The sequence below is a fragment of the Xenopus laevis genome, chromosome 4S (genome assembly GCF_017654675.1).
Source record: "Xenopus laevis strain J_2021 chromosome 4S, Xenopus_laevis_v10.1, whole genome shotgun sequence".
Classification (NCBI taxonomy): domain Eukaryota; kingdom Metazoa; phylum Chordata; class Amphibia; order Anura; family Pipidae; genus Xenopus; species Xenopus laevis.
Genome location: NC_054378.1, coordinates 20,734,083 through 20,749,300, shown reverse-complemented (window position 1 = coordinate 20,749,300; position 15,218 = coordinate 20,734,083). Strand labels below are relative to the sequence as shown.

At 42.5% G+C, this 15,218-nt stretch overlaps 1 protein-coding gene across 5 annotated transcripts in view; it reads left to right on the top strand.

The window, feature by feature from the left end:
* Window positions 1-15,218, top strand: part of nell1.S (neural EGFL like 1 S homeolog) — a 328,272-nt gene that overhangs the window by 105,959 nt on the left and 207,095 nt on the right. For all 5 annotated transcript variants that reach the window (XM_041591299.1, XM_018260318.2, XM_041591298.1 and 2 more), the window contains 1 exon segment: window positions 12,500-12,596. In XM_041591299.1, the coding sequence (XP_041447233.1) occupies window positions 12,500-12,596 (97 nt within the window).

The following is a 15,218-nucleotide window of genomic DNA, read 5'->3' as shown; positions in this document are numbered from 1 at the left end:
GTGGCAGGATTACTGGCACCTCTGCCCCTGGAATGTTGATGAGTTCCTGAAGTGACATCACCCTTAAAAGCATTGTACAACATGTTTTGCAGGCTGGTTTGTAAATGCAGCATCCTTTCAGACTTGTGGTATGTTGGTAACATTTCTGCCACTTTATGCTTGTACCGAGGGTCTAGTAGAGTCGCGACCCAGTACAGGTCCTTCTCCTTAAGCCTCTTGATACGGGGGTCCTTCAACAGGCATGACAGCATGAAAGACCCCATTCTCACAAGGTTGGATGCAGAGGTATCCATCTCCGCTTCCTCGTTATCAAGGACTGCATCATCCACGGTCTCCTCCCCCCAGCCACGTACAAGACCAGGGGTCCCCAAAAGGTCACCACCAGCCCCCTGGGAAGCCTGATCCTGTTGGTCCTCCTCCTCCACAAAGCCACCTTCCTCCTCTGACTCCACTTCTGACACCTCTCCCTGCGTTGCAGCAGGTGCCTGGGTTCGTTCTGGTGATTCCGACCAGAAATCGTGCGCTTCCTGCTCCTCGTCACGCTGGTCTACAGCCTCATCTGTCACTCGTCGCACGGCATGCTCCAGGAAGAAAGCAAAGGGTATTAGGTCGCTGATGGTGCCTTCGGGGCGACTGACCATATTTGTAACCTCTTCAAAAGGGCGCATGAGCCTGCAGGCATCGCGCATAAGCACCCAGTAACGGGGGAAAAAAATCCCCAGCTCTGCAGATCCAGTCCTACCACCCAGTTCAAACAGGTATTCGTTGACGGCTCTTTGTTGTTGCAGCAGACGTTCCAACATGAGGAGCGTTGAATTCCAGCGAGTCTGGCTGTCGCAAATCAAACGCCTGACTGGCATGTTGTACCGCTGCTGAATGTCAGCAAGGCGTGCCATGGCTGTATAGGAACGTCTGAAATGGGCCGACACCTTCCTGGACTGCCTGAGAACGTCCTGGAATCCTGGGTACTTTGAGACAAAACGTTGTACTATTAAATTCAGAACATGTGCCATGCAGGGCACATGTGTTAAATTGCCCAGTCTCAGTGCTGCCAACAGATTGCTTCCATTGTCACACACCACTTTTCCGATCTTCAGTTGGTGTGGGGTCAGCCACCGATCGGCCTGTGACTGCAGAGATGACAGGAGTACAGATCCGGTATGGTTTTTGCTTTCCAGGCACGTCATCCCCAAGACAGCATGACAACGGCGTACCTGGCACGTCGAATAGCCTAGGGGGAGCTGGGGGTGCACAGGTGTGGAGGAGGAGGAGGACCCAGCAGCAGAGGACGAAGAAGAGGAAGAAGACGAGGTAGAGAGCGAAGGAGGAGTAGAGGTGGTGGCAGAACCGCGTGCAATCCGTGGCGGTGACACCAACTCCACTGTCGTTGTTGAGCCACACATTTCCTGCTTCCCAGCCATGACCAAGTTCACCCAGTGGGCAGTGTAGGTGACATACCTGCCCTGACCATGCTTGGAGGACCATGCGTCAGTAGTCATATGGACCTTTGGCCCAACACTAAGTGACAGAGATGCGGTGACTTGGCTCTGCACATGGTGGTACAGGTGTGGTATTCCCTTTTTTGAAAAAAAATTGCGGCTGGGTACCTTCCACTGCGGTGTCCCAATTGCTACAAATTTGCGGAAGGCCTCAGAGTCCACCAGCTGGTATGGTAAAAGCTGGCGGGCTAAGAGTGCAGACAAGCCAGCTGTCAGACGCCGGGCAAGGGGGTGACTCGCAGACATTGGCTTCTTACGCTCAAACATGGCCCTCACAGAAACTTGGCTGGGGGCAGATGACTGGGAATGGGAACTGGTGGTCAAGGTGGAAGGCGGAGTGGAGGGTGGTTCAGACGGGTCAAGGACAGCAGAGGTAGAGCAGTAAGATGCTGGACCAGAAGGAGGGTGGCTTTTAGTTTGCCTGTTGCCTTTGAGGTGTTGCTCCCAAAGTGCTTTGTGCTTGCCGTTCATGTGCCTTCGCATAGAAGTTGTACCTATGTGGCTGTTGGGCTTCCCAAGACTCAGTTTCTGACTGCACTCATTGCAAATTACAACGCTTTTGTCAGAGGCGCACACATTAAAAAAATCCCACACTGCTGACCTTTTTGAGGCTGGCAATCTGGGGGTAAAAGTAGAAGTCGGCGGCGTTGGCGGCAATGGCGGGTGCGTTGGCCGGCTGACCACAGGTGCCGATACATGTTGTTGCCCTACTGTTCCCTGCGAGCTGTCCTCCCTGCTTCTTCTAAGTCTTATTCTCCTCCTGCCTCTCTGACTCTCCGTCTCTCCATCTGAACTATCCTCCTCTTGCTCTCTTCTACTGGGCACCCACAAAACATCAATCTCCTCATCATCATTCTCCTCAGATGCATCAATTTCTTCTAACAGCTCACAGAAGGAAGCAGCAGCGGGGACCTCCTCGTCATCACTCATTATGTCCATCTCTGTTGTGTTCTCTGCCAGAATTAAATCTGGTGTAACGTCCTCATCTCCTTCATCTTCTTCTGCCAATAATGGTTGCGCATCACTCAGTTCAAGAAACTCATGTGAAAATAACTCCTCTGACTCCAGTGAAGAAGGGGCGCCGGTGGTGGAGGAAGTGTTACGTGGGGTGCCCATAGCAGTGGAGGATGAGGATGTTGTGGTAAAGTTAGAAACGGTAGAGGATGGGGTGTGCTGTGTAAGCCAGTCAACTACCTCTTCAGCATTTTGGGAGTTCAGGGTCATTGCCTTTTAAAACTGGGCAATTTCCTAGGGCCACAGGATAGCATAGCAGCACGGCCCCTAGTGCCTCTGCGTGGCGGCCTGCCTTTGCCTGGCATTATTTTTAAAACAAAAACAACAACAACTCAGGTGGTGTTTCTGGAGACGGTATTATTATTGATATTTAGACAGAATGTGAACAAGCTCACACAGCTAAGTGGCAGTGGTTTGAAAATGAAGAACACACTGGGCAAATAATGCCTACAAGGTCAACGTATACACTACAGCAGTGGTGGATACGGAATATATTATTGCTGCTTGAAAAACGTCACTCGGGTGGTGTTTCTAGAGACGGTATTATTATTGATATTTAGACAAAATGTGAACAAGCTCACACAGCTAGATGGGAGTTGTTTGAAAATGAAGAAGAAGAAGAACACACTGGGCAAACAAGGCCTACAAGGTCAACGTATACACTACTACAGCAGTGGATACGGAATATATTATTGCTGCCTGAAAAACGTCACTCGGGTGGTGTTTCTGGAGACGGTATTATTATTGATATTTAGACAGAATGTGAACAAGCTCACAGAGCTAGATGGCAGTGGTTTGAAAATGAAGAACACACTGGGCAAATAATGCCTACAAGGTCAACGTATACACTACAGCAGTGGTGGATACGGAATATATTATTGCTGCTTGAAAAACGTCACTCAGGTGGTGTTTCTGGAGACGGTATTATTATTGATATTTAGACAGAATGTGAACAAGCTCACACAGCTAAGTGGCAGTGGTTTGAAAATGAAGAACACACTGGGCAAATAATGCCTACAAGGTCAACGTATACACTACAGCAGTGGTGGATACGGAATATATTATTGTTGCTTGAAAAACGTCACTCGGGTGGTGTTTCTAGAGACGGTATTATTATTGATATTTAGACAGAATGTGAACAAGCTCACAGAGCTAGATGGCAGTGGTTTGAAAATGAAGAACACACTGGGCAAATAATGCCTACAAGGTCAACGTATACACTACAGCAGTGGTGGATACGGAATATATTATTGCTGCTTGAAAAACGTCACTCAGGTGGTGTTTCTGGAGACGGTATTATTATTGATATTTAGACAGAATGTGAACAAGCTCACACAGCTAAGTGGCAGTGGTTTGAAAATGAAGAACACACTGGGCAAATAATGCCTACAAGGTCAACGTATACACTACAGCAGTGGTGGATACGGAATATATTATTGCTGCTTGAAAAACGTCACTCGGGTGGTGTTTCTGGAGACGGTATTATTATTGATATTTAGACAAAATGTGAACAAGCTCACACAGCTAGATGGGAGTTGTTTGAAAATGAAGAAGAAGAAGAACACACTGGGCAAACAAGGCCTACAAGGTCAACGTATACACTACTACAGCAGTGGATACGGAATATATTATTGCTGCCTGAAAAACGTCACTCGGGTGGTGTTTCTGGAGACGGTATTATTATTGATATTTAGACAGAATGTGAACAAGCTCACAGAGCTAGATGGCAGTTGTTTGAAAATGAAGAACACACTGGGCAAATAATGCCTACAAGGTCAACGTATACACTACAGCAGTGGTGGATACGGAATATATTATTGCTGCTTGAAAAACGTCACTCAGGTGGTGTTTCTGGAGACGGTATTATTATTGATATTTAGACAGAATGTGAAAAAGCTCACACAGCTAAGTGGCAGTGGTTTGAAAATGAAGAACACACTGGGCAAATAATGCCTACAAGGTCAACGTATACACTACAGCAGTGGTGGATACGGAATATATTATTGCTGCTTGAAAAACGTCACTCAGGTGGTGTTTCTGGAGACGGTATTATTATTGATATTTAGACAGAATGTGTACAAGCTCACACAGCTAGATGGCCACTGGGCAAATAATGCCTGCAAGTGCACTACTATTGGTGCACTACTATGAAGAACAGCAAACAGCACTGGACACCTTAAAGAACAGTAAGATAAGTAAAATAAAAAAAAAAATTATATGTATATTAAAAAAAAATAATATTCTCGGGTTGGTGCTGCTGAACTACTAGGAGCAGCACAGTAGCACACCAGTCCCACTCCCCAACACTGCTAGACTAATAGCACTTGGCTGTTAAAGTAGCAAAGTAAAACAACAAAAAAGAAAATAAAAGCAGTCCTTACAAGGACTATTGGGTTATTACAGCAGTCAGCAGATGAGATCAGAAGAGATCAGTGCCCACAGCAGGCAGCTACATACAGAGCACTGCAGTAGAAGGTAGATTACTAGCCAGCAAAGCTACCCTAAAATGTCCCTCAAATCCCTGCAGACTTCTGTCCCTCCAATACAGAGCAGTATCAAGTAGATTACTAGCCAGCAAACTTACTATCAACTGTCCCTCAAATCAGTGAAATCACTAGCAGCTCTCTCCCTACACTAGCTCTTCCAAGCACACACAGGCAGAATGAAAAAACGCTGCAGGGCTTCAGTTTATATATGGAAGGGGAGTGGTCCAGGGGGTGTGGGGGTGGTCCAGGAGGGAGAGCTTCCTGATTGGCTGCCATGTATCTGCTGGTCTGGGGTGAGAGGTCAAAAAAAAAGCGCCAGGTAAGGCGAACCCAAAATGGCGAACGTCGCGCGACGTTCGCGAACTTGCGGCGGACGCGAACAGCCGATGTTCGCACGAACAAGTTCGCCGGCGAACAGTCCGCGACATCCCTACCTAATGGTTGCAACTGCACCCATCCTGCCTCTTTAGATGAATGATGTACAGTTGCCACTATTGAAACTGGGGAACCGGGAACTGATTCCAAAGCAAATGTAGTTTTGAACATGGGCTCCAGAACAACTACAGAAGAAACTTGCACCCAGCTTCTATAGGTTCACTTATTTTTCATTGGCATCTCCATGGACCCATGGCTGCTTTCTCTTGGTGGGACTTTTATGAAGATGATAAAAGGACTTGGAAGAATTTCTGAGATTTGTATTTGTGAAGCACTTGGTGCCTAGTGGATGGTGGACCTACTGGAACTTAGTCTGGCTGGTTCCAGCTACTTGAAAACATATCAGGTTCCAATTCTACTTCTTTTCTTGCATTTAGAGATGAGCAAACCAGTTTGGCACCTCAAAGTGTTTTCTTTTTGCCTGGTAAAATTTTTTTTTTTTTTTGAATTGGTGGAACTCACACCAACAAACTAATGAGAAACCCCAGTTTCCATATTTACCATCAATGGGTGAACTTGCATTAGATTTAGCTGAAGAGGCACAATGTAGGCAGTGAACCATGGTGCAACTATAAGTGAAGAAGCCTGATGGCTTCTCATTTTGTCTCCAGGGCCACTCGCTTGTTCCTTGAATGTGAAGATGGTTGAGCCCACTTGCTTATAGGTTCAAATGCCACCCCAGAGGGACACTTTTAATTAAAAAATATATTTTCAATGATTATTTTTATATTATATGTTATTTGTAGCTTCTGTATTCTGCCACTAGGTGGCTCACGCAGAGAAAACTGAAAGCCATTACAACTCCTTGGAATATGGTATTGCTGCAAAAACGTATAAGCCGATTTCTCAGCATTCTGACTTGAATAATAGCGACCAGTAACCCTGGAATAGCAGTTTTCCCAAGTATATATCTACCCAATAAACAAAAAAATGGTGACACAGATGGGATTTTATACCATAAAGTCAGTGAAGTTTACAAGACACACTCATGTCGCACAGGGGTTTAGGCACGAGCTCTTCTTTCTTTTGGTTCTAATTTAATGTCACAAAATGCTGTTTTCCAGTATATTCTTAAAATTTACTGCAGGGATAAAACACACTAATGAGAACATCTGCAAGTGTCAAATGGCTCATAAAACCAGCTTTTCTCCCCCAAAAAAACACAGTAGAGTGCATAGCATTGGATAAATGACTCTGTGCTGGATCTGTTCCCTGTTCTGTCTGACTCCCACTAAATTTTCTTAGTGTCCTTCTAGCTACAGTGTATTGATTCCAGAGAATAACAGACACCCATTAACAAACTGATAGCACAGGAATATTTTTGGAAAGTCCTACGCTTAAAGGAACAAGGTCATTACAGAATTTCTCATTTTCCATGAAAAGTGACTGGCAATTTTTGGAGTAAAATAACAAATACGGTTTTCGTCAAATGTTCTGTTTTAAAAAGGTTGGGCTGTTGTTGGATCTGCACTTAGAGTATATCTCACACTATTAGGTAATTTGAGTAATAGAATAAAACACTACTGTAAAACCCAAGTGTAGTCATGGTTTCAAGGCTGGTCTGATATATACAACTGAATCCACTTTGGTTCGTGTGTTTAACACAGAATATCTGAATGCATTTAACCCACTTCTCCCATTTAACACAGAAAATTGCATCATAGCATCCCATCTAATTAAAGAGTTCACCATTTTTTTTTCACCATTGTTAACAAAGGTGCTTTGGTATGCTAATGAAAAGGTTAGATGCATTAAATCATTAAATGTGTTAAGATGACTTTAAATAACACAGTTACTCCAGTTTATGTCAAGTCATGACGTATTTAACACACAAATCCAAGTGGCTTCACCATGTGTATGTGTCTATATATATATATATATATATATATATATATATTGAGAGAGACATGGACAAACTAACTGTAGCCCTAGATACGATTGCCTATATATATATATATATATATATATATATATATATATATATATATATATATATATATATATATTGAGAGAGACATGGACAAACTAACTGTAGCCCTAGATACGATTGCCTGTCCAAGAAATCGTTATTTTAATGACATTGTTTCCACTTCCATTGTTCTATTTCTATTACCAGTTCAGTTTAGTTCCACGCTTCTTTCTAGCTCATTAATATCCTACCTGAGGAAGGATGCGCCAAACTTCACTGTTGAGTCTAACTAGAGATCTGTTATAGGCAAAATCATGCTTTTATCCCTCGAGGCAATGTCTCTTTTTCTCAAGACAATACTTAATTAGCTTTATTAGCTACTTAATGACACTGCCTAGAGCTGCACAGTCTCTTATCCACAATAACCCCTCAGCCTTTTCCATATGTTCTTGTCTCAGTCTCTTGTTCTGTTGGGTTTGTCCTTGACTTGGTCTTGTCTGTGTTGCATTAGGTCTTTCATTGTATACTTTTACAATTGGTGTTGTCTCTGTTTTATGGGGTTTCACACTTGCTCTTGTCTTGCTCTTCTCTTACACTTGGCCTTGTTTTGTTTATTATTACACTTATTTTATTTTTTCACTGTGTGGTATACTGTTACATTTGGTATCAGCCTTGCACTGTTACACTTGGTCTTGTCTCGCCAGTGGCATAACTATAGAAGATGCAGACCCCTTAGTCACAGGGGGCCCGGACTGTGGGCTCTCCTTCCCAGCTGCTCTCTTGCCGGCAACGAAGGGGACGTAAGTCAGAGCGGGGATCTGGGCGGGGCTGAGGCAGGAAGTGGGTGGGAGGATGGGGATCGGAGTGTGCTGGTCCTCTCTGAAGGTTTTTCTGCAGAGGGACTCTTGTTACACAACTGTGTCTCGCCTTAATAATTTAATGGTTCCATTCCTTCTATTAGTTTAGTTGCACCCTTCCAAGGATGTTAATAGCTTCCCCAGGGAAGGATGCCCACAACGTCACTGTATACTCAAGGTGAGGTCTAATCTTTATTATGCTTTTGTTCCTTCAAATCCTTCAAGTAAATACTTTATTAGCGTTATTAGCTACTGACTGGCACTGCTGTTATCCACAAATGTTTTTTGCCTCAACCTTAGTCTTGTTTTGTTTTGTGCACTGTTATGCATGATCGTGTCTTGGGATTCACTTGGTCTTCTCTCAGTCATGTGGACATTTGGTTTTGTCTTACGGTCTAGATCTTTTCTCTGCCACTGGTACACTTGGTGTAGTCTTGGTGTTGTTTACTGTTGCACTTGAATTTGCCTAGGTCTTGTGTTTTGTTACTACACTTAATGGGGTTGTTCACCTTTGAGATAACTTTTAATATGATGTAGACAGAGAGTGATATTTTGAGACAATTTGCAATTGGTTTTCATTTTTTATTAGTGAAGACTTTTGAGTTATTTGGCCTTTTATTCAGCAGCTCTTCAATTTGCATCTCATGCAATCTGGTAACTTGGATCCAAATTACCCTAGCAACCATGCGTTGATTTGAAAAAGAGACTGGAATAGGAGAGGCCTGAATAGAAGAATCAGTAATAAAAACGAACAATACATTTGTAGCCTTACGGAGCATTTGTTTTTTTAGAAGCGAGTCAGTGACGGCCATTTGAAAGCTGCAAAGAGTCAGAAGAAAAAGGCAAATAACTATAAAAGCAATTGAAACGTTGCTTAGAATTGGCCATTCTATAACATAATAAAAGTTACCTTAATGGTGAAGCACTCCTTTAAGGGGGTTCTATCCATCAACGCAGGGTTCAGGAGCGTGCCCCTTGGTGCTCATGCGAGGAGCACTTCTACCCCGTGTCTGGCTGCACCACACACTGAATGCTGGCGTCACCTACTGATACATTTGGACTTTTTTGATCTTCCCTTGTGTTTATCAGTTTTAGTCATAGTGTTGAAGGTGACTTTTCATTCTGTGCACTTGCGACCCTTAAGTGCTCTCTGGAGTACACTCTGAAGAATTGCCCTTTGTGGGCTGTGCTAGATGGATAGAGTGCTGCCCTTCTGGAACAAAATGCCAACTAGTAGCCTAAACCCTTGAATTATATATAATATCTCAAATGCCAGCCATATAATTTAAAATGGCCTAATAATATGGTGCAAACATATATAAATCTGCCCCATCTACAGAAGAACACTACCGGGGGCCCTCCTGCAAATCCAAGGCATTATTGTGAATGAAGCTTGCCATGTTTGCATTCAGTGTTCATGAGATTCAAATGAAATACAGGAGGAGCTCGTATGAGATGGAAATTGTATGAATCCGATTACAGTCGTATCACCCCCTAGTTTAACTAGTGAAGCATTCCCTGCCCCCCACGTGAAAATTCGATTTCATTGCAGCCGGTGAACTGTGTTATTTCCAGGGGATGGGGCAGCTCGGCGCAGGGATGAGCATCGGTGCCCGATGGGGAATTCAGTGCAGGGATGGTGTCTCTTTGTTTGAAGGGTGAGAGATGCGCCTGCATTGATGCTTCTCTACCTTGTGTATTATTGTGCTTCTGGGGGCTGCAAAGCTGGTTTCAATTTGCATTTTTATCAATTTCCATCTTCTAATAGGCTGAGCCTGGTGAAGGCTTGTCCTGTTATAGAACAGCAGGGTGACCTTCCCCAGTGTTAGCTGTGATGGATTAACCACACACTCTCTGTGATCAGTCATAGGCACTTTCACATTTAAAGGGGTTATATACCTTGTTTTGCTCTCTGTGGCCCCCGCAACATGTTCCTTATTGTCCTACTAGCCCCAAAAATGACTTCCATTGTCCATTGTCATTGTCGTTCTTCACTGGGGACTGTTCCCTGCTGTTACGACCAATATTTTATATATCTAGACATCCAAAGAAGCATAGCGATATATTGTATTATATATCAGTGGTTACTCATCTATTTCTGTAGGGAAATGAGAACAGAGCAGACAGTAACACTTCCAACACTTTCCTTTTGTCTCTGTTGCTATATATTAGGTACCTATCTAGTGCTACCAATCCCTATTTCTGTAGGGAAATGAGAGCAGAGCAGACAGTAACCCTTTAAACACTTTTTCCTTGTCACTTTCCTTCTTGAGTGTAATGTTATTGGCTGATGTTAGTCTATATTATGTTACTATTCTGTAAAGTTTTCTATAAAAACATAAAAACCCTATATATTAGGGGCTTCCCTAAACTTGACAACTTATCTTGCTCATCTCTGTTCATTTCAGGAATGTCTTTAACTTGCTTGAAAGCTTTTGAGGGTCTTGCCACAAGGGCAGGAAGCAGTTGTATATTTTAGGAGCTTGGAAACATTGTAGTGAAACATTGAGAAACCAATCTCAGTCTGTAATGAAATATCTACTGATACTTTATAACTCTCCCTGCCCCAAGCTATTTCTGAGATTGGAATTTGTGAAGGAAGGTCCCAAATCCCCCTGCAGGCTCTGAAGTGCTACTCATTGAGGTTTGTAATATGTCCTACCAGGGCATCTGTGAATATGGGCTTCTCCCCCACCTCCTTAATGTTTTTTCTTTCTTTATAGATACACTTATCTCTCCAACTATATAAGAGTACTCACCATACTTTAGATGCATGAAGCAGCTTGAGGCCGGTCATGGCACCATGCTCATGTACAAATATACAGAGAAGGAATGTTCTGGGCATACAATAAGCTATACCATCATACTGTACTGTCTAAGGGAATCAATATGTCTCCTCCCTTCTCCTATATGTATAAATACAAATATACAGAGAAAGAATGTTCTGGGCACACAATAAGCTATACCCTCATACTGTACTGTCTAAGGGAATCAACATGTCATCTCTTCCCATATGTTTAAATACAAATATACAGAGAAGGAATGTTCTGGGCACACAATAAGCTATACCCTCATACTGTACTGTCTAAGGGAATCACTATGGCACCTCCCTCCTCCCATATGCATAAATACAAATATACAGAAAAGGAATGTTCTGGGTACAAAATAAGCTATACCCTCATACTGTACTGTCTAAGGGAATCCATAGTGCACCTCCTACCCATATGTATAAATACAAAAATATAGAGAAGGAATGTTCTGGGCACACAATAAGCTATACCCTCATTTTGTGCTGTCTAAGGAAATGGAAACTGAGGTAATGTTCAGGGGCACAACTCAGGTGCTTTAAGGGTTAATAAGTTAATGTAAAATTAGATTTTAGAATAAGAATCTCTTATCCGAAAATATCTGGATACATAACATCCTGAGCAATGTTGGGCCTGATCTGCACTGCCCCAAAACATACCTTTAGTTGCCCCATTTGTGATTTACAAACTGCTTTTTCAGTGCCAATGAGGAAGTGTGGGGTACTTTTTAAAACCCAGATATAGTACTTTAACAAAGGAAACACTGAAATTGAAAGCAGTTTCACTTTTCCACCTTATTCTTGTTCTTCTGAGCAACCATAGGAGGAGCTTTATGTAGTCCGTGTATAATAAACTCCTTTGTATCTAACAAAGTGGCTGGAAGGAGGGGTGGTTTGTTTATACAGAGCTCATTGTCTATTTTTAAACTAACTCACCTTATTACAGGGAAAGGGAGGGGGGAGTTAGTACAGAAAAATGTACAAAAAACAAAACAATGATCAAAGAATGTATATACAAGTATGGGACCTGTTATCCTGAAACTCGTTATCCAGAAAGCTCCGAATTAAGGTATGATGATCCAAATTATGGAAAGATCCGTTATCCGGAAAACTCCAGGTCCCGAGCATTCTAGATAACAGGTCCTATACCTATAATTAGCGAGTTCCAACAAGGACAGAACCTGATAATAAACCCTTTAATATAAATAAACCCTGATAATAAACGCTTTCACCGCAAAGCTTCGCTAAATTCATGAAATGGGCACTTTTTTTTGTTTGTTTCATTGGCCTCGTGTAGTGAGTGTGAATGTGAAAAGAACATTAAATTGCAAGCTCCAGGGGGCAGGGACTGATGGGAATGTTATATAATCTCTGTACGGCACGGAGTGTTGATGGGACTAATAATCCAATTGGCTCTGGTTGGAGCAGTAATTGCTTGTTAGAAAGAACCCCTTGGAATTCTGTTCTCTGAATCCAGTGTTGATCTTTTGCAGGATTTATGAGCGACTAATAGACCCGCCAGACACCAGCCTCTCGCTGGGAAGCAGTCTGTGGCTTGGACAGCGCAACAGGAGACACGGATTCTTTAAGGTAAACGAGCAATAAAGGAAGATGAATAAAAATATAAGTTTCTATGGAGCCTTTGCTCTCAGTCTTTCCCGTTATCATTGCAGCTTTTCAGCCTTCCATTGAAAGTCAAGGAAAAATAATTGCAATTAATTCAAATTAACATCAGGCTGAATGTGAATCCTAAACTCTATGGTTTTCAAGGCAATAATTATATCTATGTCTATTGATATCATTTTTAATTAAGCGAATCATTAATTGACCTGGTTATTTATTTAGTCCCAGTTTTTATCTTCAATGGGATCACAATGGTGCTGGGAGTTTACCTTGATTATGTATCGATCTGGGTCAGAATTAGATCACAGACATTAAAGGGATTTTTAAATTAACTCTTAATATCATGTAGAGAGGGATATTCTGAGACAATTGGCAATTGGTCATCATTTTCTATTATTTGTGGTTTTTGAGTTATTTAGCTTTTTATTCAGCAGCTCTTCAGTTTGGAATTTCAGCCATCTGGTTGCTAGCCTCCAATTACCCTAACAACCATGCACTGATTTGAATAAGAGAAAGAAATATGAATAGGAGAGGAGGAATACAAAGTAGCAAGATCAATACATTTGCGGCCTAATTGAAAAGTTGCTTTGAATTAAAATTCTAGCATAATAAAAGTTTACTTAAAGGTCAACTGCCCCTTTAAGATGGACTATGCATTAGCAGTAGGGGTGCTAGTTGGGTCTCAACTAGCACCCCTACTGCCCCCTTTGTACCTGTAGCCTGTTCCTTATTGCCCCTATTGAGTTGTAGCTTGCACTTGATTTTAATGGGCCCCAGATAATATGAGACAGTTTCCCTTGTGACCCTGCAACCTTTTTGGGTGAAATTCAGGCTGCTCTTCATGGGTATCTAGGAGGGCAGATAGTCTACCTACCTGGCGTGAAGGGTGAACTTCTAGAAAAAACTGCTGATGGGATTTGTAGTCCCCAATAGCATTGGGCTCTTTTGACATGGCAAAAAGCCTTCCCAACAAGCATACATGTGCCCCCTTTTTCTTCTCCTTTAATCCAAAATCGTCCCGGTGCCTTTTATTGATTATATAAATACAAGATAAACCTATTACTTTTGCACTGAGCTGTTATCCCTTTCTCTTCTCTGCACTGCTCATCCTGACTACATGTACCACTGCATCAGAAGTCTATCTCCAGCCAAGATTCCAGTACCCACAATGCCTTGCGTAGTCTGTGACCCGGGAAGAAGAATAAGGGGGACTCATCATGGGAAGTGACTTCTGCTACTTGTTTCATGCAGTCAGACTGAGCAGTGCAGGGAGGATAATGAGGCGGATTCTGCTCCTAGTAGCAGTTGCACAGGTAATGACTCTGTAAAGGAAAGCTGCTTGGAATGACTTTCTCTTTCCTATTAAAGCAGTAAGGCTGCACATTCCGGCTCCTTCACATCAGAACATAATTCATTTGAGCAAATTGCCCCTATTCTTCCTGCAAATTGTCCCCAACTCCCATTATCAAGATGGTCGGCTACTTGTTAAATTTCTGCTTAATGCGCCTCCAATTCTAATCCCCCCCCCCGTTATTTCTAGAGGCAATAAAAAAAAAGAGAGACTTTTTGGATTTCAGCCTTACGGATAGAATAACAAATAACGGGCAGAGGCGATTGCCGGGATATTTTAAAGGGGCCACTTTTTGGGAAATTATTCAGTTCCTGTGTGTTTGTAAATACATTTTCAATTGGTTTTTAATATGCAGGAGGTGGGTCACAAGTGGTGGGCAGGACAGGTAAAAGGGACTTGTCTTGGTACCCCTTGTACCCAGCACTGGCCTAAAGAATCCTGTGAATCCCTCCCTTCTGGTGACATCAGAGACAGGCCCCTCCTCTTCCATGACATCATTATGGGGTTTGGGTCAAGCAGAAGGAAAGGGTTTTGGTCTTGGGTGGGTTCAGGTACCGTAAGGACATTTTCGAGTCGGATGCTCATCCATCGTTTCCTCATCTCCATCGGAATATTAACGGAATATTAAGGGGGTGGTCACCTTTAAATTATCTTTTAGTATGATGTAGAGAGTGATATTCTGAAACAATTTGCAATTGGTTTTCATTTTTTATTATTTGTGGTTTTTGAGCTATTTCACTTTTTATTCAGCAGCTCTCCAGTTTGCAGTTTCAGCCATCTGGTTGTTAGAGTCCAAATTACCCTAGTAACCTGCTTTCATTTGAATAAGAGACCGGAATTTGATTAGGAGAGGCCTGAATAGAAAAATGGATAACAAAAAGTAGCAATGGCAATACATTTGTAGCCTTACAGAGCATTTGTTTTTAGATGGGGTCATTTGAAAGCTGGAAAGATTCCGAAGAAGAAGGCAAATCATTCAAAAACTATAAAAAAATAAATAATGAAGACCAATTGAAAAGTTGTTAAGTACTGGCCATTCTATAACATACCAAAAGTTAACTTAAAGGTGAACCACCGCTTTAATAAGAAATATTGAATAGATACGGGTGTATTGTGTTGTACTGAATTTATAGGGATTCCCAGACCCGACCCGATACATTCACATCACCTTTTCTTCAACAAAAAGCTTTAGCCAGGGGTTACTACTTGAAACTACCGGGCACGTGACAAAAAATTCT